This window comes from Phascolarctos cinereus, unplaced genomic scaffold (genome assembly GCF_003287225.1).
Source record: "Phascolarctos cinereus isolate Bilbo 61053 unplaced genomic scaffold, phaCin_HiC Scaffold_3;HRSCAF=262, whole genome shotgun sequence".
Taxonomy (NCBI): domain Eukaryota; kingdom Metazoa; phylum Chordata; class Mammalia; order Diprotodontia; family Phascolarctidae; genus Phascolarctos; species Phascolarctos cinereus.
This window is the reverse complement of record NW_027555736.1, coordinates 140,900,867-140,928,396: the sequence shown is the minus strand read 5'-3', so window position 1 is coordinate 140,928,396 and position 27,530 is coordinate 140,900,867. Positions and strand designations below refer to the sequence as shown.

At 34.5% G+C, this 27,530-nt stretch overlaps 1 protein-coding gene across 1 annotated transcript in view; it reads left to right on the top strand.

Moving 5' to 3' along the window:
- Positions 1–27,530, top strand: part of VPS13C (vacuolar protein sorting 13 homolog C) — a 173,174-nt gene that overhangs the window by 106,889 nt on the left and 38,755 nt on the right. The window contains 15 exon segments of the mRNA XM_078151183.1: positions 367–453; positions 1,285–1,440; positions 1,617–1,881; positions 2,874–3,034; positions 5,412–5,533; positions 5,914–6,208; positions 7,336–7,697; positions 7,699–7,723; positions 13,558–13,662; positions 14,645–14,809; positions 19,925–20,053; positions 20,314–20,447; positions 20,769–20,895; positions 23,546–23,781; positions 25,398–25,539. Of these exon segments, the coding sequence (XP_078007309.1) occupies positions 367–453; positions 1,285–1,440; positions 1,617–1,881; positions 2,874–3,034; positions 5,412–5,533; positions 5,914–6,208; positions 7,336–7,697; positions 7,699–7,723; positions 13,558–13,662; positions 14,645–14,809; positions 19,925–20,053; positions 20,314–20,447; positions 20,769–20,895; positions 23,546–23,781; positions 25,398–25,539 (2,511 nt within the window).

Here is a 27,530-nt window from a genome sequence, read left to right as displayed (position 1 = left end):
TAGTAATACCAAAATCCTACTGTTAAAGTAATATGTTTTCTTTAGTAGTCCTTCACATTTCTATTTACGAATCTCTAATAAATTACATTGTTCAGTGCAATTTATAGAATGTTTATTGTTTCATTTTCTAAAACAGGTCATTTAAAAAAATGAACCATTTAGTATAGGAATAGACTAGAAGGAAAGGGGGTTAGGGAATCCTCTTTGGGTACATTTATGCAATTACATGAATAATTTAAAATGACCATTGATATATACTATTAGCCAGTAGGACTTTTATCTCCTTGCTGAAGAATGCTGAAGAGCATTCAGTAGTTGAAATGAAAACACTTTTCTTGTTTGAAATTAAATTCTGTTTTTTTCCAGGTTCATTATTATAATGAAATACATGCTGTCTGGGAACCTTTGATTGAGAGAGTGGAAGGGAACAGACAATGGAATTTAAAGCTTGAAGTAAGGAATCATGATGTATTTTTTGTGCCAATCTTTAAAAAGTCTGAATGTGTTCATCAGGATATTCTACTGTATGAACTATATTCAGTTATCACTTAAAAGCACTTAGAGAAAATTTTAACACAAATCCCAGATCCTTTTTTATTGCTATGATTATAGCCTCTGTTGCAGTATTAACTAATTTTCATAATATGCATAGGTGAGGCAGCATGTCTTCAAAAGTTGTGTATTGAAATTGATTTTTAGAGGCTAAAGTTTAACCCCTTGATTTATTTTCTTCTTCATTAAAGGGAGGTGAATATTATATCTATCTCTCTTTGGTATTGAATAGCTATCAATAATTGTGAAATACTTTTTGAGCCTTTTAAAAATTTTTCATAATAAACTGCTGGAAACTGATGACTAATGTGAAAATTATAATTATAACTGGTAAAATTATAGGAAAAGTAGAAATATACTTCAGGTTAGTACATTCTTAAAAAATCATTTTGGACCTTTGAGTTACCTTGCCCTGTTGTCTTTTAGATTGCTCATTAAGACATTATTACCAATTAGTCAGGTAACACTAGGTTAAAATAATTGTGCTCTAGGGAGTGTGTAAGAGAAGTAGTTTAGCTGACTTTGAAAAAATAATAACCCTGGTGCTTCCATGACAAATTATGGAAGGTTTCCTTTTTTATTAACTGTATGCTAAAAGAAGGCTGATTTGTGCCAATACAGAAATACAATATTTGTACAGTATTTTGTCAAAGAATAAGTATACTTAATTATATTAAAAATGCCTTGAATTTATGAGACTGCAATAGTTATTATTTTTATTTTCCCTTACAGTTGAGGAATAACCCAGTCCAGGATAAAAGTCTGATGCCAGGAGATGATTTTATTTTTCTTCCTGAACCACAAACAGCAATTCACATTTCTTCAAGAGATACAATGAATATAACAATATCTAAATGCTGCCTCACAGTTTTCAACAACTTATCAAAGGTATATACCTTATACCCATTTGTTTAAAATGTAAATTATTTCAAAAGTATGAATATGTAAAAAGATTGTCATACTTTTTCCTTAGCTAAATTAGCTTTTGTTGCTGAATATAATGTAAAAGATTGTGTATTGTATGTTGTTCAGACTTGTACTAATATATTTTTTTTCAATTTCAGGCATTTTCAGAGGGAACTGCATCCACTTTTGATTATTCTTTAAAAGATAGGGCCCCCTTCACAGTGAAGAATGCAATAGGTGTTCCTATTAAGGTGCAACCTAATTCTAATCTCCGAGCGGTGGGCTCAAGTGTAACAGGTGATATTTATGATGTTGACGTTGATCAGATTTTGGAGCTGGAGTATTCCACTTCAGAACCCTTACATCGAGGGAAACTATCTGTATTGAGCCGTCAAGAAAGCTCTCTCTTCACTCTGACTTTTGGTATGTTATGTTTATTTGATTGCAAAGTTATCTTTTGTTTTAATTAATGTAGATGGGTGATAGCTAAACTGTAATGCTAATAAATTTTTTTTTTGATATTACTTGTTCTAGGCTTTAAGATCCTTTGAAATTGAGACTGATACTTTTAGTTTACTCCAGTCTTCCAACTTTGCTTTCTTGTACTTCAGAAAGTTCAGTATTAGATCTCAGAAGTACTTTTTGTTTGTAGAATCAAATTCTAGCAGATGTTAGAGTAAGTCATCATAACTAAGCACAGCTTGTTGGCATCACCTCAAAACAGTGAAAACAGTACCAAAATAACTCATCAACAAAACTGATGGGAAAGTAATACCAACATTTTATCTCACTCTGTTGTCATATGGAACATAATAACATTTTTCCCCTTTCAGGACAGGAGTAGGGGATAGAATCCTAGACTTGTAGTTAGGAAGACCTGGGTTCAAATCCTATCTCAGACACTTAATAACTTTTGTGATTTTGGGCAAATCTGAGTCCATGAACCTTTCTGAACCTCAGCTTCCTCATCTGTTAAAATATAGATAATAATGTGCTTATTTTATAGAATTATGAGGGTGAGATGTGGTAAGATGAAAAGTGCTTTTAAAATATTAAAGCACTATAAATTTGAGCTATTCTTAAAATCAGATGGTTATAATTATTAGTGAAAAGTTCTTCCTTGATCTTTTTATAAAATTAAGAGCTACAGCTAACATTTTGAGGATTATGACAGTATGACATTATAACATTATGAGGATTATTATAATGAAAAAGGTTTAGGATCATTAAATAGCTATGAATTGACTACTTTTTATCTAGTTTCTGGGTCCTAGAAACATACATGATGAAGTACATTTCTACAGGAATTTAATGTTTTGAGATTTAATTTTGTTCCTTCACTGAAATTATGATCAATTTTGATTTGCCTTTTTTTTTTCCATTTTACTTATGTAAATCTTCATTATTTATATTAGTGCCTTATGGATACACAGAAATAGCAAGTATTCCTATCACACGACCTGGGCGAAGATTATATAATGTACGGAATCCCTGTATGAATTTTTCTGACTCTGCTTTGGTACAGATTGATGCAACAGAAGGGAATAAAGTGATTACCCTTCGGTCTTCTTTGCAGGTGAGACTTTAAAGAGATTTTTCTTTATTCCAATTTGCTGGTGCCTTTCTTTTACAACTGTGTTGTATTTTTGTGAATATGATTATTCTGTATATACTAATACCTATACACACTATATCCCTTAATACAATGTCCGCTTCTTGAAATTAAGGATTGTTTCATATTTTTTATTTGTATTTCCAGTGCCTAGCATAGTACTGGATCCATAGTAGGTACTTAATAAATGCTTGTTGATTGATTGATTAGTCTGTGCTCCTTTAGCTTGACATTTATTTCCCTTTATTAAATATTTATAGCAAACTTTATAGTTAAAACTTCACTAAGTCAACATTAGTTTATTTTTATTTATTACTTTTTTTGGTGAGGCAGTTGGGGTTAGTGACTTGCCCAGAGTCACACAGCTAGTAAGTGTTATGTGTCTGAGGCCAGATTTGAGCCTACATCTCCTGACTCCAGGGTTAGTGCTGTATCCACTATGCCACCTAGTTGCCCTAGTTTATTTTTTAAGCAGGCATTTTGAAGCAGTTTTTATTCTCTAGGCACCTTGCTTTTCTATGTTCTTTATTTAAAATATCTATTAATATAACTGTTAATTTTAAAGGTCACTTTAAGGCCCTTTATGTTTTAGAATTTAATGTGTTCTTATTATACAGTAAAACTCAAAAACTGAGTAGTATTTTTAGTGGATGTTGGTACACAAGTAGTAGTACAGAATTTCATTTTGTTTGTATTCAGATTTTGAGTACATTGTTCAAGAAATTAAAAGAGAATATTGGAAAGAAATCACTCAAAAAGTTTTTGCATTTTTTTTGGACATCTTTTATCTTGTTTTGAAGTACTTCTGTGACAAGATAATGGCTTCTAATTTCTTACTTTTGGGAAAACTTAAAAAAATTTTTTTTTGCCACCTCACCTTCTTTCCCAAACTATCCATGGTATTCATTATGCATTATCATAAGTAAGCATTTTGAGGCAGTTAAATAGTGCAGTCGATAGAGCACCGGCCCTAAAGTCAGGAGGACCTGAGTTCAAATTCGGCCTCAGACCAAACACTTGACACTTACTAGCTGTGTGACCCTGGGCAAGTCACTTAACCTCAATTGCACCCCCCCCTCCAAAAAAATTAAGCATTTCCTTTTGAGAAGATGTAAAGTAATGATACATGATGTGTCATCTTAGAATACAAATGTACTGGTTATACTACTTCCTTTTTTAGAAATCTGGGCAACAGTCCTGTCTCTTCTTCCTCTTCTCATTCTCTACTGTTCATCATCCTTCCCAAGCCTTTAATTATCAGTGTCCCCCAAAGCTCTTTCTTTGTCTCTCTCTCTCTTTTTTCTCTTTTTCAGCTTTTTCTTAGTGATCTCATCCCTTTTCAGGGCTTTGTAATACATATCCAACTCTGAGATCTCCCCTGAGCTCAAGTTCCACATCTCCTTTCTAGGCATAAGCCCCATTTCTGGAATGCTTTCCCTCCTCTGCTCTGCCTACTGATATCCCTGGCTTCCATTAAGTCCTAATTACCTTTACTGGAATCCTTCCTCAACACTTCTAAATTCTAGTGCCTTCCCTCTGTTAATTATTACCTATTTATCCTGTATATAGTTTGCTTTGTATGTATTATTTGCTTGTTGTCTTCTCCATTAGATTGTAAGCTTCTTGAGGACAGGGATTGTCTTTTACCTTTTTTGTATCCTCAGTGTTTAGCATAGTGCCTGACATATAATAGGAACTTAATAAATGTTGATTGATTGATCTGTAACTGTGTATATACATCTTTACCTCTAACACTTCAAACAGCATATCCAAAATCTTCCTTGAACACTGGTTCATCTTCCCATCTATTCTGTTTCTTTTGATAACAATGTCATCATCCTGGTGGCCCAGGCAGTGCTCAGTGGCATGTTTCTCTTTTCTCTTCTTCACTACCCCAATTCCATCCAATAATTTGCTAAATCCTATTAATTTTGTTTTTGCACTCACATTCATACCCTTTTTCTCCACTCTCACTGCAACCACTCTAGTTATGACTCTCAATAACTCTTTCCTGAGTAGTTTTAGTAAATTCCTAACCAACAGAAAGGGAGAAAAAGCCTATAAAGATATTGGGAACAAGGAACTATTTTTCTCAAATATTAATGACTACTTAAAAATGAATAAATACTGGAAAGGTAAGACAGACCATTCTTAAGCACTTTCAGAGATATTTTGAATAGTCTAATAATTTTCACCTCCTTTGTATTAATATTTTCAGTTTCAAGAAAATGTTCTCTTTTTTTCAGTAAAAGTTCTTGGAGGCAACAGTAATTAGAGACAAATTGAATTTGGGGAATGACATTTCATTTAATATGTATATATGTATCTTTTTGTTTCATAGATCAAGAACCATTTCTCTATTCCATTTACCATCTATAAATTTGTCAAGACTGCTAAGTTACTGGAACCCATTGGAACAGCCAAACCTGAAGAGGAATTCCATGTTCCATTAGATTCATACAGGTAGGTTATTTCTTAATATATAGAAGTTTAAAATATTATGTTTTGAACTTCATAATTTTTAGGTTAATTTCTTCTGACTAGAAATGCTGCTCCAAAATTTGACTTTATATTAAGAGTTAATGAGCTTTAAATAAAGTTTATTCTCCTTGGAGAAATGAATTATTGGTATATACCTATTATTGTTTATTTTATTTTCCAGATTAAAATAATTAATATATGTTTGGCACTGAAGTTATTTTCTAGATCTCTTTTTAAGACTTGTTTTCATTGATTGTGCATTTATTTGCATCTCATTTTACATAATTACTAATGTTTTAGAAGATACATCTTTTGTTTCTGATTTCTTTAAAAAAATTTTTCCCCTCTTTACTTTTCTGTAGATGTCAATTGTTTATTCAGCCAGCTGGAATCTTGAAGGGTCAATTTAAAGAGTCAACAACCTGTATTTCTTGGAAGGAGGAGCTTCATAGAAGCAATGAAGTCAGGTGCATTCTGCAGTGCCCATCAATTGAAATCAACTTCCTACCACTGATAGTAAACACAGTTGCTGTTCCTGATGAATTAAGTTATATTTCTACTCATGGGGAAGATTGGGATCCAGCATACATTATTCATCTTTATCCATCCCTAGTTTTGAGGAATTTACTTCCATATTCTTTAAGATATTTACTTGAGGTATGATTCTTATATGTTGTTTGGCTAATATTGTTACATGAAGATGAAGTCAGTTTTAAATATCAGCAGTGTATGAGGTGACATTAACATAGGTTAATAATATAGGATAATTATCAATCTATCTATCTCTGTTGCTCTATTTCTACTTAGCTATCTACTTATCTACATACTTATCTACATACATACATACACACATACATACATACATACATACATAAAATAATGCAACCAAATGTGTTTATTTATTGAAGACTTTTCAGGAGTTACTGCTATGCATATCAGTCTGTTACTGCTACTAACTTGATTTGACACATCTCTAGTTCCATACTTCTTCAGTTACTCATGGCCCTCTTTCCTTGATTTTTTTCTTAGCAGAATGGAAGAGAATGATCTCTCCATATCATTTGTCTATATATATGTGTACATGTATATGTAGGCAGCCATGTGTTGTAGTAGATAAAACAGGAAGCTTGGAATTAGGAAGACCTGAATTCGAATCCACCCTCAGATACGTAATAGCTTTGTGACCTTAGGCAAGTCACTTAACCTCTTTCTGCCTTGGTTTCCTCAACTGTAAAATGGGGATGATAATAATAGCACCAGTGTTGTGGTGAGGATCAAATGAGACAATCTTTGTAAAGCACTTAGCACAATGTCTCGAACATAATAGACACTATGTAAATGTTAGCAGCTATTATTTTTATTGTTGTTCTTATATGTACATATGAATGTTTACATATATGTTTATATAAGCATAAAACATATACAATTCATTATCCTGTGGCCTTGTTTTTTATTGCATTTTAAGTTTTAAAGCACTATCTTATTTGTTATCTCATTTTGTCCTTGATATAATACAGCAAAGTTAATAGAGTTACTATTATAATTCCTCTTTGGCAGAACAGGAAACTCGGGTATTGTTAAATAAAATGACAGGTTTTGAGTCATACATCTCCTGTAGTTAGTGATAGAAAGAGATTTACAACTTAACCACCCTATTCTCAGCTCTTTGTTCTTTCTGTTTGCTTATTACTCTTGTTTTTCACCTTTATCAAAATAACTGCAGATCAGTAATCCTTGGTATGTAATGCTGCTGTGTTTATTAGCCAAAACTGTTTTCTTTTTAGGGAACTGCAGATACTCATGAACTGTCAGAAGGTAGCACTGCTGATGTTCTTTATTCAAGAATAAATGGAGAAATAATGGAATTAGTCTTGATGAAATACCAGGGCAAAAACTGGAATGGACATTTTCGTATACAAAATGCACTGCCTGAATTCTTTCTTGTGTGTTTTACATCGGACTCCGCAGAAGTTATGACAGTAGACCTATCAATACATGTTAGGAGAATTGGCAGCCGTATGATATTGTCTGTCTTTAGTCCCTATTGGCTCATCAATAAAACTTCTCGTGTCCTCCAGTATCGTGCAGAGGATATCCATGTGAAGCATCCAGCTGACTATAGGGACATTATTTTATTCTCTTTCAAGAAAGAACATCTTTAGTAAAAATAAGGTATGTGTTCATTGATGTTAGAGATTATAATAATTACATTCTCAGTTGTAACATAGAGACTTTGAGAATTGCTTAGCCTCCTAATCATATGCTTACCTGTTGGCTCTGTGCCACAGTGGGAATTAGGGCTAGAATATGTCTCTGAGACATATGTTATTGAGTACCGTGGTCAGAATTGGTGGGCTGTGGAGGAAGCTGGTTTTTTTCACCATCCCACAGAACTTTCTGTGTTGAAGGTCATCAGAAGTGCAAGATTCTTAATCCCATGTAGCTAGGTGGTGGTAAATTCATCCTATGAACTGGTTAGATTTTGCCACAGGACCTGGAATATTTTGCATTGCATTTTGAAATGGAAATTAGTGTCACAATGGGTTGTGAGCAAGGTAGTAAGACAGATCCTTAGCCTGGGACAAAGAACAGCAGCTAATTAAGGGACTTTAAAACAGGCATCTGCCATCTAGCAAGAAAGTTACGGGTTAAGGTCACATATTGATTAATAAGTGATAATATTAGTTAATAAATGACATGATAAGCACAGGTTCCAGATGACACATCCATAGAATCACAAAATTTTAAAATAAGAAAGGACTTCAAAAGCCATCTGGCCCAAAAAGAATCCCCCCTCTGTATTATACCTGATAACTCCTCCTCCTGGCTTAAAGAGCTCTAATGATGGGGACATCGCTTCTTTCTGAGGCAGCCCATTTCGATTTTGGATGATTCTAAGTGTTAAGAAGCTTTTCCTTACAATCAAACCTCTATATCTTCTAGCATTGTTCTTAGTTAGGTGAATAAAAAAAATATTCCTTAAGCACTTACAGTGTGCCAGGCACTGGGCTAAGCACTGTGCTTACAAATACAAAAAGAAGACAATACCTGCCCTCTCAAAGCTTCTATCCTATTAGAGGGAGGTAGCTCATAGGGGAGTGGTAGTCTGTGACGAGTATTTTGATTTAAGAAGTCGCAAGAATGAGGACAGGAATTGTCATAGGACAATTATGATAGTGCTAATTTGATTATTATTCCTAGAGCAAGAAGTGAAAAAAGGGAAGGAATGTTTATGGGAGAGATGAAGAGGTAGAATATATGCTCAGAGGGTGTGGCTAGATGATGGTTGCAGTGTAGTGAAGTGGGTCTTGAGTGTTTGCTGTAGATGGTAAACTCTCATCCGTTGGGCTAAGGCCAAGCAGAACAAGTCTGTTCCCTTTTTCATAGGACAGCCTTTCCAATACTTGAAAAGAGTTTTCGTATCTCCCATAAGTCTTCTCTTTCCTAGTCCCTTCATTTTATCCATGTGAAAGATGATCTCAAGGCCCTGGCTAAGTAGGCATTCATAAGTTTCTCAGATTCTCAAAATGTGGCACCTGTAACTAAATATAATGTTCCAAATATGAACTTGCCAGGGCTGAATACAGGTTGATAGTCACCTCTCTAGTCTGTACTTTTCTTATAATACAATTTAAGATTTCATTAACTTTTTGGCTGCCATATCATAATGTCAATTGAGATTGAGCTTGTAGCCTACTAAAACCCTCATCTTTTTTCAAACTTTTATCTAGTTATATCATCCCATATTGTATTAGTGAACTTGAGTTTTTGAGCCAAGTCTTAAGACTACAGCTGTCCTTATTAAATTTAATCTCATTGGTTTTGGCAGAATGATATAGTCAGTCAACATCTTTTTGGATTCTGATTCTCTTATCCAATGCATTAATTATGCATTTTAGGTTTGTGTCATCTGCACATTTGATAAGCATACTTCCCATTCCTTTATCTAAGCCATTATTTGAAATGTTAAACAGCAGAGAGCTAATTATAGATTTTTGTGTACTCCCTTTGCAACTTCCTTCCAAGTAGACATCAGACCATCAATGAATATTCTTTGGATCTAGCCATTCAACCAGTTCCAAATCCATTTAACTACTATAATCCACATCTTTCTATCTTGTTCACAAGAACAAGTTGGGTGCTTTTAAAAGACCTTGGTCAACCACCTAAAATTTAGTGTAGGACCTCTCTCCAGGAGCTATTCCTCTGCCCCCAGACTTGGCATGTAGAAGTCCAAAAATGGGGTCCTGGTGGCATGATTACTGCTCTTACATGTTCTAAGGGTAGTCTGAGGATCTAAATTTTTCTTTTTCTTTATTGCTATATTTTTTTTCACTCAGCAAAAATCTGCCATGTCTCCTTTTCATTCCAAGCTTTCTCCCGCCAACCCCTGGTACAAACGTGCATAGTCAAGTAAAACATATTTCCACGTTGACCATGTCCAAAAAAATACATTTCATTTTTCACTCTGAGTTTGTCATGTTTTTGTCAGCAGGTGGGTAGCATATTTGATCATTAGCCCTCTGAATCTTTGTTGGACATAGGCTGATCATAGTCTCTGATTCTTTGAAAGTTGTTTGTCTTTACCATATTGTGTCATTGTATAAATTGTTCTCCTGGTTCTGTTCACTTCACTCTGCATCATTTCATACATGTCTTCCCGAGTTTCTCTGGAAATAATTTTCACAGTTTCTTTTATAGCACAATGTATATACCAAAACTTGCTTAATTATTCCTCAATTTATGGGTATCACCTCAAATTTCTAGTCTTTGCCACGTCCAAAAAGAGCTATGAATATTTATATGTATCTTTAGAGTCTGTTTTGATTAGGATTAAGCCCGTCATTAATCTACCCTTCCTCTAATTCCCCCTTCTCCCTTTTCCTCCTATCCTTTTGAATGAAAACTATTTTTGTATCCGTGTGTGTGTGTGTGTGTGTGTGTGTGTGTGTGTGTGTGTGTGTGTGTGTGTGTTCTTCCTTCCTTTGGACATTTTAGACGAGAGTGAGGCTCCTGTCAGCCACTACCTTCCCTGCCACCCTCTTGTTTATATTGTCTACATTATGTGAGATAATTTTCCCTAAACTTACTTTCTCTTCCCTCCATTCCTGGACCTACCTCCCAGGATATTCCTGTTCTCCTCTTTTTTCATTCTCCTTTTAAGATCATAAAGATGTAGTAGAACTAGTCCTAGACTTCATCTAATTGGACTTTCTCTCTAATCCCAATAATAGGGTTCAGAATGGAGACATGTATCATCTCCCCATATTTGAATGTCAAAATTTAGTCCCTTATGATTGTTCTTTTGTGTTTACCTTTTTGTGTTTCTCTTGACTATTTTATTTTATGTTTGTTTTTAAAATGTGTTTCTTGTAAGGACTTTATTTTTTTTTTATCTAGTCTGTTACTCTATTTTTATTGGATTAGTTAATTGATTCACATTTAAAGTCACAAAAATTAGGTATATATTTTCTTCATCTGTTTCTTTGTTTTTTTTAAGTCATTATTTCCCCCTCTTTTGCTGTAAACACAGTATTATGTCTTCAGTTATTTTATTTTAATTTTCTTTTAAGATGGCCTGGTTTCCACTCACTTTCTTCCTCTAATCTGATTCCATCTTTTTGTTTGTTACCTCTTTCCCTTTAGGGCTTTGCTTATTTGTTTCTCTCTCCTGCTTTTGTCTGGTTATATTTTTTCCTCCTCTTTTTTCCTCTCAGTCAAGTAGATTCTTCCTTCCTTTCCTTCCCTTCAGTTAGTACATTGGTTTTTTAAAAAAAACTTTATTTTTTGTACCCCTTCCCAAAAAGGATTTCTTTCATTCTCTTCATTGTCCATCTTCTCTTTCTGTTTCCTCTAGACCCTCATTCTTGGATTCATGACCCTTATAATCATCTGGTCTCTCTCTTATCTGTATTCTTTATACAATCAAAGCTTCCAGGGTATTCAGTCTAGGCTCTGCCCTCTGGCTGCTTACTGCCACTTCTCTGTGGGGCTTACGTTATGGATTCCCCTTTTCCATTGTGCCTCCCTCTCTAATTGACATTTTTTCCCTACTTTTGCCTGGAAATCTTATTGTGTCCATACTCTACCACTCCTCCTAGTGCCAGTTGCCACTAGGGGTTCCAGCTCCCCCTTTCCCTGGCAAGTAGATTTTTCAGGCACCAAGTCCTCCATGTCTTATCCAGTGTAAGGGCCTCATTTCCCTTCATCCATAGGAGTGTTCTTCAGTGGAACCCCTTTATAACTCCCAAGTGAGGCTTCCTTCCTTCTCATCTCCTTATTTAATCTTTCCACCCTCCATCTCACCCACTCCACTGTAGATTCTTCTCTTTCATAGATCACAGGGGTCACCTTATCCTTATTGTTAGTCCTAGATTTGACCCAGGCACATCACTCAGTCTTCTCTATCTCCCTCTTCCCCCTGTCCCTTTAATGTACCCTCTTGTGCTGTAATGTAGTCCCACAACAGAAGCATTCACCTGTAGGCAGGATGTCTCCAGGTTCTGTCCATAAAGCCCCTTGTCCACCTTTTCACTGTTAATTCTACCAAATTTCCACCTTCACCCCTGCCTCCTTCTGGACTTTTAGAAAGAAGTCTCTTACTGGTCTTTCTGTTGTTACTCTGTTGCTTCTGCATTTATTCACTCCTGTAGTTCTGTTTATTGGAGTGTTCAGAAAGCAAATAATTTCTTCAGTTCTGTTTTTCTTTCTAAAATATGTTTCAGACTCTTCTTCGTTACTGAATGTTCATGTCTTGTCCTCTATGGTTAAGCTTAGACTTGCAGTATAGATTGCCCTGGGCTGCATCCTGAGTTCCAGTTCTTATCAGCACACACATTCCATTCCCTGTTTCTTTTTTCTAATGGATGAGGAATAGTCTTGCATTATTTGAATGTCCCTTCCTTTGTATTTGATAGTCTTTCTCCTGATTGCTTGAAGAACTTATTGCTTCTGAACTGAATTGTTAAATTTAACTTGTGTCTTGGAGTTTCCAGCCTTAGGTTTTTTGGTTTTGTTTTTGCTGGAGGCCATCTATGAATTCTTTCCATTGAGATTTCATTTACTGTGTTCAGAAGTTCTGCACAGTTCTTTTTTATTATATCCTTCATTATGGTGTTGATTCATTTATATTTTTGGTTTTTTGGGGGATTTTTCTTGTTTTCTTCTAGGTTGTCCTTTATTTCTTTGTATTTGCATTCCCTATCTGTTGTTCTTTCTTTTATTTCTTTGGTGAGGCTTGCCTTTGGAGATTCAAGTTTTTCTATTCCGTTCATTATTTTTGCTGTGCAGGTCATAAATTCTGCTCTCATAATTCTCATTTCTCTTTTAAACCACTTGGAACAACATGTTGTTGTTCCATGCTCTCCATGAGTTCCATAGAGTCTTCTGTCTCATCAAATATTGAATCATTTCCCTTCATTGTGCACTTTTCACTAAGGTCTAGTTTCGTTTACTACATCTGAAAGCTATTTTCAAGGTCTTTGAGATTTCTTTTTTCTGAAATCTTTGGTAATTTCAGCTTCTCCCTCCCCCCCCCTTACCCCGCCTTTATTTTCTTTATCACTCGCTTCCTGACTCCTTCCACTCTGTGGTTTCCTTGGCAGCTTCATCTCAGATTCCTTCCACACGGGGAAATTCAGTTCACCAACCTTGGTTTCTATGTCAACTGACTTTAGATGTGCTTACATGGCACTTAAGTTTTGCAAAAAACTTTACATACTTTGGCTTTATCCTCACGCCAGCCTTGTAAGTTGGTTCTACATATAGGTATTATTTACAAATGAGGAAAATGAAGTTTAGAAGTTTTCTATTATTTGTACAAGTTGGAGAATTTCCCAGGGATTAATTTTATTTGACATTGTTGTTTATTTTTTAATTTTGGCTTAGGTCCATAGATTCACTGTATTCTAGGGTAACAAGAAGAAATGCTTAACAATATTTCACCAACTAAAATTGATACAATGTCAACCAATTTTAAATAATATGGTATATATTCTCTGGTGCAGGTTCAATTAAGAATTTCAACTAGTGCTTGGTCTAGTAGTTTCTCACTGGACACAGTAGGAAGCTATGGTTGTGTAAAATGCCCTGCCAATAATATGGAATATCTGGTAAGATGCTGCTTGTTTATTAATCTTATCTTGTGTTCATATTTGCCACAGTAATAGTAACCCAAGCTGTCCCTGACAATATTTGATATTTTATATCAAGTAAATAATATACAGCTATGATATATTAGTAAATTATAATATAATAAATGATAGAATATACAGATATTTTATATCAAGTAAACTTGATATCTTGAGAATCAGAAATCTAGTACTTTATGTGAATTGCCCTAATCTCTGGATGTCTTTGCCTCTTAAAATTTAAGTTATTGCCTTCATTGGTCAATTTTCAGGGTGTTGTGTGATTGGACTGTTAAGTTCTTTTGCCTTTTTAAAATGATTTTTTTTTAATATCTGAATTCCTTGAATTTTTTCCTATAGTAATATGGGGGTTAGAAAAAGAAAACACCATCTTTAATATTTATTAAATTTATTCCCAAAGTTGGCTGTATATACAAAATGTATCAGTTGAAGCTCTAGCAACTGTTTTGATATTGTATTGGAATTACTTAATGATAATATATATTATTGTGTGTCATGGATTTTACAAATAGTTGAACAATTCTCTGTATTTGAAAATTAAAGGAGTAATAGAAAAGTTCAATACAGTTATTTTCATCTATACATATACTCATTGTTAATGCATTAATGAAATTAAAAGTGTTTTTTGAATTGATTACCAATGGTGTCAAAGGGAAAGGACAATATTTCGGATCTTCTTTTTTTTTTGTTTGTTTAGGCAAAATAAATACTTTATTTTAATTTTTTTTTAAGAAATCAGCCTGTGTGATAATTATTTTGGATCTCTTGAAAGGTCATTAATTGCAGAAAAATGCTTAATTTAAAAACAATTGCAGCATTAAAATGGTAATAGGTCATGAACATTTTGAAGTCTTTATTTGAATTCTAAAGATGCCTTTTTTTGTTCATGTTTGGCTAAAATAGGTAGGGTGAAGTATGATACTAATTTATTTTCCCTCCTTAGGTTGGAGTTAGCATCAAAATGAGCAGTTTTAATCTTACGAGGATAGTTACTCTGACTCCTTTCTTTACCATTGCCAATAAGTCTTCAATGGAATTAGAAGTTGGAGAAATTGCACTTGATGGCTCATTACCAACAAATAAATGGAACTATGTTGCCTCTTCTGAGGTAAAGTATTTCATTAATATTATTGTAAATTATTTTCTAATAAATAATGGTGTATATGTAGGAAATACCTTTCTCTTTGGCCTTCTGAGGGCCACAATGACACTCTTTTACCAGATTTCTATATACAGTCCATCACTTTGAAAAGCCTTTTTCCCTTTCATATTATAACTGTGTATATTCAGAGGTGAGACATGTTGATAACATTCACTCACAACATAATTTAACCAGATATTTAAAGAACAAGTATATTTTGCTCAATAGATGAAATGGAAAAAGTGGTGTCTGCATTCATATTAAGGAAATGAGACTTACACCCATGAAACACCTCAACAGTACAGTACTATATAAGAAGTATTAAGATGTGAGGTATAAATGATCAAAGCTTTTTAGATCCTCTTATTTTATGGAGAAGGACGCTGAAACTCTGAGAAGTAAAAGTGTTGGGGTGATTGGGTGCTTATGCTTAGTGCTTATGTTTGGGTGCTTGTACTTGGATCCCAGTTTCTCCCTAGCCTCAGAAACACTGTCCCTTGATAAATCATTTAAGATCAGTTGAGCCCCAATAAGGGCCCAAAGCCTAAATTAATCTTTTTCTCTCTGAGTGAACTAAAAACACCCCTTCCTGTGTCAGCAAATTCCAGGACCAGATGGAGCTGATCAGTATTCTTCCTGTTTGTTATCACTGGGCCCAGGATGACTGGGACCAGATACTCTCTTGAATAATGGGATTTTTCTTGTCTTGAGTTTCAATTGAGAACTGACCGCTCCTTAACCACTCCCTAATCCCGCCCTGAATCACCTAGTTAGCATATTTGACACATGTTTTATTACATTTTATCCTATATAAACTTTACCTGTACCTCTCTAAGGTTGCAGGTTCCTTTAAGAATCCTTGCCTGCTGAAAAGCGTAACAATAAACTTTGCCACCTTGGCTTAAGATTGCTTGAGTTTGTGAATTCATTCCAGACAACCCGTTTTGTACTTTGGTTTTTTTGAGGGGTCCCAACCTCTCTACCCTCATCAAAGGGACTCACCAAGAATAAGAAAGTACAGGGGAATTCAAAGAAGGAAAAAAATCACTGTGGGCTGGAATGTCTGGAGGAACAGAGACCTTAACCTGAACCTAGAAGGAGGAGAGGAAGATTTGGAGATAAAAGGACCAGTTTGTGTTGTTTGCATTTTAGGAAAGATAATATAGCTAAGAATTAGCATAGAAGTTGGTGTTTCAGAAAAAGATAAGTGAACATTTAGAAACAGGTTCATGTACATCCAATATCATTTATTTCAGTGTAAAATAAAACAAAAGTAGTTGCTAAGTCAGGCTTTTTAATTTTTAAATTAAATTTTTATTTTTAGTTCCAAATTCTCTACCTCCCCATATTCCTCCTACCCTTTGAGAAGGCAAGAAATATGCTACCCATTATATGTATGAAACCATACAAAACATTTTTCACATTAGCCATATTCAGGAGAAAAAAGAAAGAAAGAGAAAAAAATGTACTTTTGAGTTCATCAGTTCTCTGTCTAAAGGTGGATAACATTCACAAGTCCTTGGAATTGTTGTAGATTGTATTGATCAGAGTCGCTAAGTCTTTCACAGTTGATTGTCTTTATGATATTGTTCTTACTATGTTCATTGTTCTCCTGGTTCTGCTCACTTCATTTTATTTCAGGTCATATAAGTTTTTTCCCAGCTTTCTCTGAAACTATCCCCTTCGTTCTTTTTTTTTTTTCCTGGTTGGGCATTGGGGGTTAAGTGACTTGCCCAGGGTCACACTGCTAGTAAGTGTTATGTGTCTGAGGCCGGATTTGAACTCACATCCTCCTGAGTACAGGACTGGTGTTCTATCCACTAAAATGTATCTTTGTTGTCGTTTGGTTTTAGTTGTGTTAGACTTTCTATTACTCCATTTAGGGTTTTTTTTTGGGGGGATTAGGCAATGGGGTTAGGTGATTTGCCTAGGGTCACAGAGCTAGTAAGTGTTATATATCTGAGGCTGGATTTGAACCCAGGTCCTCCTGAATCTAGGGCCAGTGCTCTATCTACCATCCACGTAGCTGCCCTTCATTATTTCTTAAAGGACTGTAGTATTCCATCCCATTCATATACCATAACTTGTTCAGCTGTTCCCCAATTGATGGGCATCTCCTTAGTTTCCAGTTCTTTGCCCACAAAAAAAATCTGCTATAAATATCTGTGTACCTATAGGACTTTCTTCTTTTCCTTTGATTGCTTTGGGGTATGGACTTAGTAGTGCTATTGCTTATTTCTGGGTGAAAGGATATGCACAATTTTATAGTCCTTTGATTGTAGTTTTAAAGTGCTTAAACTTTTTGTTTTTGGTTAGGTAATGGGGATTAAGTGACTTGCGCAGGGTCACACAGCTAGTAAGTGTCAAGTTTCTGAGGCTGGATTTGAACTCAGGTCTTCCTGATTCCAAGGCCGGTGCTCTATCCACTGCGCCACCTAGCTTCCCCATTAAACTTATTTTTAAAACAAGTATTTTCCATGAGCTAAAAATCAAATAGGCATTCCTTATCCATTTATAATTTTCTATGTGGATTGTTTGGCCAGTTTCTCTTGATTGGTCTGGAAAATGAAGAGTATATTTTTATGCAAATAAAATCAGATTTAAATAATTGGAGGACTATTAATTGTTAATGAGTGGGCAGGGCCAATCTAATAAGAATGACAATTTTACCTAAACTAATTATATATTCAATGCCATCCCAATTAAATTACCAAAAATTATTTTACTGAATTAAAAAAAACCCCAAAAACCCCAATAACAATTCATTTGGAAGAACAAAAAGTTAAGAATATCAAAGGAACTGTTGAAAAAATAGAAATTAATGAGGTTTAACAGTACCAGATCTAAAACTATATTATAAGGTAGTATTTATCAAAACTATCTGGATGAATAAGTTGTGATATATTATTGTGATAGAATACTACTGTGATATAAGAAATGATGAGCTCAGTGATCTTAGAAAAACATGGAAAGACTTGAACGAAATAATGAGAGTGAAACGAGTAGAACCAAGAGAACATTGTATTCAGTAACAGCAAGATTGTTTTAACTTTGAGCGATTAAGTCATTTCAACTATTCTAAATACCCATAAAAGTCACATGAAGAAAGAAGCTATCTGTCTCCAGAGAAATAACTGATAAATAAAAGTATATGTCGAATAAAGTTGCATGTATATACCTATTTATGACTAATGGTAGCCATCTTTAGGGTATGGGGAGGGGGAGGGAGGCAAGAAAAAAAGAAATTTATATGAAACTTGATTATATATTTAAAACAAATAGCAAATTGTGTACAGTAGATTTGCAATTTCATGTGCAGTTGTCTTTTTTATTATACTATGTTATGGAAATTTTTGTTTTTATTCCATAAATTAAAAATTAAATTAAAAAAGTATATTTTTGGGGGAAAGATGAGTTCTATTTGGGACATGTTGAGTTTGAGATGCCTCTGGGACATACAGTTTGTGAGATGTTCAATAGACATTTGGTGATGTAGCTGGAACGTAGGAGAGGCACTATGGTGGGATATAAAGATCTAGGAATCAGCTGGAGTGAGATGATGAGATCACTAAGTGACATAGAATAGACAGAAAAGAGAAGAGGGTCAGTGACAGTACCTTGGGGACATCCAGATTTAGTGGGCATGGCATGAATGAAGATTTAGCAAAAGATGCTGACAAGTAAATAGGTAGGAGAAGTAGATGGAAGAGAAAGTCTAGGAAGAGAACAGGATCAATAGTGTCAGATGCTTCAGAGAGTTCAAAATAGATGAGCATTAAAATAAAGACATAACATTTTCAATTAAAATATGATTGATAACTTTGGAGAAAGAAATTTCTTTTTTCCCCTCACTTAGTAGTATTTTATTTTTTCCACTAATATGTAAAGATAGTTTTCAATATTCACTTTTATAGGATTTTGAGTTCCACTTTTTTTTCTCCCTCCCTGTCTCCTTGATCTCCTCCTTAAGACAACAAGCAATCTGATATAGGTTATAGGTGTACAGTCATATTAAACTTATTTCCGCATTAGTCATGTTGTGAAAGAAGATTCAGAACATAGGGGAAAAACCATGAGAAAGGAAAAAAAAGTGAAAATAGCATGCTTTGATTTGCATTCAGACTCCATAGTTCTTTCTGTGGATGTGGATAGCATCTTCCATCCTGACTCTTTTGGAATTGTCTTGATCATTGCATTGCTGAGAAGAGCTGTCAAAGTTGACCATCACACAGTGTTGCTGTTACTGTATACAATGTGGAGAAAGAATTTTCATTTAAACCAAGAGGTTGGAAGCCAGATTTTGGAGGGTTTAGAGAAGAAAGTGAGAGGAGAAATAAAGGTATCAAATGTAGACAGCTTTCTTTAGGTGTTTAAGAAAGGGAGGAGAGATCTCAAATGATAGCTAGTAGGGTGCTGGTTATTTTGATCAAATGAGGGTTTTTTTAAGGTTGTGTAGATACATGGGTATATTTGCACACAGTGGGGAAGGAGCTAGTAGATAGAGATTGAAGATAAGGGAGACAGTAGTGATAATAGTAGAGTGATCTGCTGAAGATGAAAATCAAGTTACTGTACAGAGAGGTTGGCCTTGGCAAAGGAGATAAGATAAATCAGCTTTAGAACTTCAGGGACTATCTAATGTAATACAAGAACTCCCTCTACATTACCACCCTAAAAGTAGTTATCATGCCTTTTCCTTGGAGCAGAGGTTCTTCACCTTTTTTGTGTGTCATGAACCTCTTTGGCAGTCTGGTAAAAAGTATGGACTACTTTTCAGAATCATGTTTTTAAATGAATAAAAAACATAGATAGAAGTACATAAAAGTACAAAGGAAATAAATTATATTAAAATACATTTATCAACATATTTTTAAAAATTCATGGATCCCAGATTAGGAATCCCTGGCTTAAAGATTTATAATGTAGTCAAATTCATTACCTTCTGAGACATCTACTTCTACTTTGGGACAGTTGTAATTGTTGGGACATTTTTCTAAATCCCAAATCTTGGGAAACTAACATAGCTTCTTTAAGACTAAACTGTTGGGTGAGCAGATTAATAGGCACCTTTTCTATTTTCAGTGTCTTCCATTTTGGCCTGAAAATTTGTCAGGCAAACTCTGTGTTCGTGTGGTGGGCTGTGAAGGATCCTCTAAGCCATTCTTTTACAATCAACAAGACAATGGCACTTTATTGAGCTTAGAAGAACTGGTAAGTTTTGACCTTTTGTCAGACTGTCTTCGTTTTTAAAATTCTTTCAAGATAATCCAGTGTGTTAACTTTTAAAAATTTACTGGTATTCAGTTTAAGAAAATCTCATTGAATAGTGTTGTTTAAGTTAGAATCTGGCAAGTATTTGAGAAAAAGAAGTTTTTATTTTGAAGCAAATGATACAAGTTTTTCCTTGAAAATTTTTTTTGAGTTTAAATATTAATTTTCAACATTTCTCATGCTTTTCTTCCCTGTAATAGAATGGAAGTATCTTGGTAGATGTAAACATTGCTGAGCATTCAACTGTGATAACCTTCTCTGATTACCATGAAGGATCAGCACCTGCTCTGATCATTAACCATACCTCATGGGATATTCTTCAGTATAAACAGAGGTATGAAAAGTGTTAATAGGAAATATAGATTTCTTATTGATATAATCTATATTTCCTTTTGCAAACTAATGCCTGTTCACTCAAATGCATCTCTTCCTGTTCTTTCATTATCTATTAAGTGCACCTTGTGAGAATATTACATTTCTTGTAATATTTGATATAAACTTGCATGATAGCACTTAGTGATATAATAGGAGTTATTAACAAAGCCTTGAAATATGGAATTACTTGTAGTTAAAATTAATAGTATACATTTTACATGTTTCTCCATTTTCATTTTATCATTTTTCCTTTTTCTCTACTCTGTCATTTTTACTTTAGTGGATTACACGAAGAAATGGTCTTACTACCAAGACAAGTGCGTCTCTTTGCTTGGGCAGATCCTACTAGTACCAAAAAACTAACATGGAGATATGCAGAAAATGTGGGAGAACATGATCTGTTGAAGGTATAGCTTAAAAAAAATGTCTGCTATAAAATATAACCATTTTTGGATTTGAGGAAATTAGGGTGACTGCACAAAGGTCTTTCTTGCCATATGATACTATGTGAATACTTTGGTTTATATGAAGGATATTTCCATTTGGATTAAAACTATACATTTGAAACTGAAGATAAAAAATTAGTTTAGCCCTTTAGTCTCGTGTCTGCAGTTTAAGAGAAATTTGGGCTAGAGTGGCATGTTAGAGATATTTTTAAGACTAAGTGAAAAGAAAATTTGGTTAAATAGAAAGGTGTGTGATATAAGCATATTCTTAAGACTCCTTCCTTTCTTTTCCATGCAAGAGATACTTTTTTCTTAAAAGGTGTTGAAACTGCCTTCAAAATTAAATTGTCTTAAGGGGCTAAGGCTCAGGCTGTTGAGTGATACAGTGACCAACACCAACACAGGAGAACTATTCTTAGCTGAATCAAGACTGTATCGTGGATGAATATCTCTTTTGTATTCTGTCTTTCACCTCCAATGGCTAAATAAATCTCCTTTTGTTAATTATTAGGCAGACTACAAGTGTCTTATTTCATTTCTGGTTTCAATTTAGGGGTGCTAACTTGAGTCAGACCTTGCCCACACACAATCAGGGTTTCTTTGGCTCTGAAGTTCACAGGATCAAAACAGCCTAGGTTTGGTACTTTAAAGGTCATCTGGTTCAATGTTCTTGTTGTACAGATGAGAAAACTAAGGCCTAAGGAGGTTGAGTGACTTCTCTGAGTTTACATAGGTGATAAGTGGCTGAGGATTTGAACCTAGGCCCCCCTGCACTATGTTGCCTGTTTGGTGGATTTAAAAAAATTTTTTTTTGATTCTTTAGTAGTCAGAGCTGTACATCTCTTAATAGTTTGTGTTTGACACCTCCATAAAGATAAATGTCAGAAGTTTTTCATGGATTTCTCAAGTTAATAGAAACCTTAAAAGTTAAGTCATTGTTCAGCCTTTCAGCTAATACAGGAATCCCATCTACAAAATCTTTGAAAATTTGTCATCTAATTTATGTTTAAGTGTTTTCAGTAATGAGAATGAGTGTTCCTACTTTGGTAGGTAGCCCATTCCTTTGCTAGACATCTGTTATTGAAATATTTTTTTCCACCTCATATGCTGACCTGTGGAGCGGTAGTTAATTTCTGTCACACACAGCAGCCCTTCAGATAGTTGAAGAGAGTTATCATGTCTCTTCCCAGTATTTCTTTTCTTCTAATGGCCAAGAAGCAGGTAGGTGCTATAGTGGATAAAGTACTAGGCCCAGAGTCTGAAGGGCCTGAATTGAAATCTAGCCTTAGACACTTAACTAGCTTTGTGAACCTGGTCAAGTCACTTACCTCTGCCTCTGTAAAATGGGAATAATGATAGTACCTATTTCCCAGGATTGTTATGTAAGGATCAAATGAAGTTATATTTGTAAAGCACTAAGTACAATACCTGGCATGTAGTAGGCACTTAATAAATGCTTATTCCCTTCCCCTCAGGCTAAAAATCCCAATTCCTTCAATATTTCTACCTTCTTATGTTTCATATCCCTTACCATTATGATTTCCCTCTTCTGCCATTTACTCTAGTTTGTTAAGGTATTTCTTAAAATGTACCTAGAATTGAATACATTTGATATGTGGACTCCTGTGTGTCTTAATTTCCTTGTTATATACTACTCAACAAATAAAGTACTATGTTTTAAACTTTATTTTGAAACTTACACAAAAACTAAAACAAAATTTCTATGCATAGCAGTAGGAGGTTTTTAAATAAGTTATTAGGTCAAGCTTATCATCAAAGACCATTTACATGGCAGTATGCTTAAAAGAAATATGGTGGTTTTGATTGATTGCACTGTCATATAAATGAACCATAATAGATTAGAATGAAGTTATTTTTGAAATTGTTTCTTATATTGATTTCTCAGCATATTTCCCACCATTACCTTAGGTCTATAAATATCACAGTAAGAACAAGGTACAAAATCCTTTGTCATAGGTGCTGTTGTGAGCTGTCCACATCAGTTACTGCTCCTCATTTTACTACTTTACTGCTTTTACTACTAAGTACCTAGGTGACTTTGTTAAAGTTTCCTCCACTGTAAAGGGGAGACAATATTCCTTTTCTCCTCAGTTTCACTTGGTTTTTATGAGGCTAAAAAAGAGATGATGAACATGAAAGTACTTTGATAAGTAAAATGCTATTCCTATAGAGTGGTATTTTATAGGAAATCTACTAGTATAATTTTTAAAAGCAATGTAGCTTTGTTTAATTTATTCCATTATTGATAATGGAAACTTTCTGTAGTGATACAATTGTTATACATTGGAAAGAGTGCAGTACTTGGGGTCAAGAGATAATCAGGTTCAAATCCTGCTTCTTAAATTAACTAGTTATGTGATTGTCAAGTGACTTACCTTCTCAGCCACTGTTTGCTAATCTGCAAGATGTGGATAATAATATTTACTGCCCTGGATGGTTGTGATGATCTAATGAAGTAATACATATAAAGTTGCTTAATAAACATTAAAGTACTATACTAATGTCAGTTATTATTGTTGCTTCTCAATTACTTTAGTCATTATATATTAAATACATATATTTTTCAATGAATTTTTTCCTGTTATCTTAGGATGAGTGTGGACAGTTTCCATATGATGCAAATATTCAGATACACTGGGTATCATTCCTGGATGGACGCCAAAGAGTACTGCTTTTTACTGATGATGTTGCATTGGTTTCCAAAGCACGTCAAGCAGAAGAAATGGAGCAGGCTGATCAAGAAATAAATGTATCACTTCATAGTCTTGGACTTTCACTAGTTAACAATGAAAATAAGCAGGAAATCTCTTATATTGGGATAACTAGGTATGGAAGGAAGAAAAAAATTATTAAAAGTTGTTGAGTTGGAAGTATTTAACATAATCTGACAGTTATGTTTAGAGACAATTTTTTCTGAATTTTAAATCCCTTAACCTATAATCCTTGAGAGATTTGTGAGTGATGGTATAAGTTACTTCTTTTAGATCTCTAAATCAGTAGCTACACATAGAAAATAAGGATTGGGACATAGGGACTAAACTTGAGATTTCATGGCATAGAGAACTGCTAGGTGAAGAGACTCCTGGTACCAGTCAAGACAGCATGAGTTACTAAAAGCACCAAGAGGCACAGTTCTGTGACCAGGGTTACATGGCAGTATGTCTTAGAGTGTTACTTGAACCCAAGTCCTCCAAGTTCTTAGCCCAACTTTACATTGTGTCAAGTTCCCTCTCACACCAAAAAAATGGTATTGTTTATTTTTTAAACCTTCTTGAATTCAGTAAACTATTTTAGGAATGAGTTGCTATTTGAAAAACATAAAGATATAATCAACCATACTGATGTGTTTACTGGATATATTAAGATACTTTATATAATTGCATGAGTTTGGACCTTACAAAAGTGAAAGTCCTGTTCATGCCATAAATTTAATAAAGATTTTACTTTTAAAGCTCCTTTTTTTTCCCTGCTCAGTACTTTTGTAGAAACTCAGTTTGAAATGACTGCCAATGTGAGTTCTATGTAAAGAATTACCTTTTGATCTTATGTAAGAAAATAGGCAGGATGGAAAGGCAATATTTTTAAAATTGATTTTCATATATTCTGTGTAACCATCTTTCCTTATTCTTAAAATAAAGAAAAATAAACTGTTAGTTCATTGTATCATTTTTTTCTCATCATATCATTTAAATCCTGTCTTCATTGAATGTTGTTCCCTAAGTAGTCTCAGAGCCTTGTTAGCTCTACAAGTAATACAAAATATTTAGATACCTACCAGTTATATAAGTAAAAACTTATTTTTTCTTATGTGTCAAGTCAGCATCCCGTATTAAATATTTAGCAAATGTTTTAGTACAGAAGTTCTTAAGCTGCAATCTGTAAATTTTTTTCAGTATTTTGTTAACTATATTTCTGTATAATAGGTTTCCCTAAAATACCCTATGCATATTTGAAAATATTTTTCTAAGAAATGTCTATAGGCTTTATAAGACTGCTATAACACCTTAAAAAGTCTAAGTACCCCTGTTTTAGAGGAACTTTTGTTTTTTTGTATCCTTTGAAAAATATTGTTAATTATGTTAAAATGTACTTTATCTCAATATTTATTGAAATCTCTGAAATGTATATATTCTTTTTAAAAATTTTTTTAAATTTAATTTTTTATTATTTTTTTGATGAGGCAGTAGGGGTTAAGTGACTTGGCCAGAGTCACGCTGCTAGTAAGTGTTATGTTTCTGAGGCCAGATTTGAACTCAGGTTCTCCTGACTCCAGGGACCGTGCTCTATCCACTGTCCCACGTAGCTGCCCTGAAATGTATATATTCTTGAGAATAAATTGCTATCACAATATTCTAGAGATGGATGAAAATTTTGTGTAAATGTTTTTAGCATATTTAGATATGTATGTTATTAAAGTAAATTTTATTATTGAATTATTCTAGCTCTGGTGTTGTTTGGGAGATGAAACCAAAACGGAAGTGGAAACCTTTCAGTCAAAAGCAAATAATTATTTTGGAACAGGCCTATCAGAAGTATCTTCGGTCAAATGAGCATGAATGGATTAAACTAGATGGCAATCTTGAGGTATAGTTAATTTTATTTTGTGATATTAATGTCAAACAAAATTATGCATATGCTATTTTTCAGTAGGGTTGATAAGAATCAAAATATCACTAAGAAAGATTCAAATAATTATGAATTACAATGCTTGACATATGTGCAATGAAACAATTTCATTCAAAAATTTACAAATACTGTATTTTTTTTTCCTTTTAAGTTATTTTAGCTGTTACAGTGTTCTTTTATGTTATGTTTTCGTGGGAGATTTTCAAGAATTTTTAAGAAGATTTTAATGGCACAATAAGAGAGAGCACTTAATCTGACATCAAAAGACTTGAGTCCAGATATTGGCCCTGCCATTTAACTATTTTGGGCAAGTCACCTGACAACTGGTAGTCAGTTTCTTCAACTGTAAAATGAGGGGCTTGTACAAAATGACTTAAAATCCTTTCTGAATTGAAAAGCGTGTGATTCTAGAAATTGAAATTAGTTGTGGTATACTTAAGTGCTACATGTGTCAACTAAAGTAAAAGCAGTGGCTCATCTGAACTATTGTTATTAATCCTTAATCTTTGAAGAGGGACAAATGACATCACAAGGTGATGTCTTGACTTGTGTAAGAACTGGATTAAAATGAGGCAGAGTTGCACAGAGTCATCAGCCTCACTCTCTCTTCCTGGGTCATAGAAGTCAAGTAACGGGACAAAAGTTAAGGTGACCATGGCATCTTTGGTGCCTGACCAAGCTCTAAGCACCTCACAGCACCTGTTTCAGCTGCTTTCATGGCTGTTGGAACAAATTCTTCTCATCTACCTATTCTGCCAGGAAAAGTCTTCACATGCTTGTAGAAATACTCCAAACTCATGGATGGGTTTGAGGCTTATCAGTTACTCTTAACCTGGTTTATTCCATTTGCTGAGACGATTTACCAGGGTGTGGTCACTGTATATACTACAGCTTCTTGGAGCCACAGGTGAGAGTTTAGGCCTTTATCACCTCTTCCTGGGCTACTGTAATAGCTTCCTAATTTGTCTCCTTGCCTCAGATTTCTCCCTTGTCCAATCTATCATGGCTGCTATAAAGATATTCCTAAAGCACAAGTCTGACCAGGTTATTTCCCTATTCATTGAGCTCTAGTGGTTCCTAAATGCCTCTACTATCAAGTACAAAAGTTTGGCATTTAAGATCCTTCATGAGCTAATTCCAACATACCTTTCCATCATCACTCCTTTTTATACACACTATATTCTGGCCAAACTGACTTTCTTCCTATATCTTGCACATGGCATTCCATTTTCTGATTCTGTACCTTTGCAAGGGTTGTATTCTATGCTGAAATGTACTGTCTCCTCACCTTCACCTCTTAGTCTCAGTTTCTAATGGATAGATCAGATACAGCTTTGTTATATAGGATAAAAGACACAAACACACGCTCATTAGCCATCCAACATTATTTAGTATTGTTGTTGGTTAGTCCTTTTTCAGGTGTGTCTGATTCTTTGTGATCCCATTTGGGGTTTTCTTGGCAAAGATACTGGAGTGGTTTGCTATTTCCTTCTCCATCCCATTTCATAGGTGAGGAAACTGAGGCCAACATGGTTAAGTGTCACACTGGGTCACACAGCTAGTAAGTATCTGAGGCCATATTTGAACTCATATTTGAGTCTTCCTGATTCTAGGACTGGTACTCTATCCACTGTTCCACTTAGCCCCTTTTATTCGGAGGCAGCCAGGTGGCTCAGTGGATAGAGTGCTGGGCCTGGAGTCAGAAAGACTCTTTGGTACATGAAAAGTGTTGTGACGTAGAGAAGTAGTGTTTACATGATCTATTGCCATTTGATTAGAGAAATCCTTAACTACATGAACACAGTTTTTGACTTATTCCTAGATTGAAGTTTCGGTTTCTGCTGTAACTGAAAGTAAGAATTCAGGTCAGGCAAGCAAATTTTAGCCCTTCTAGAGCTTTTGCCAAAGCTCAGTCAAGGTACCTCTTCCCTCTCTCTGCTCTCTCTTTT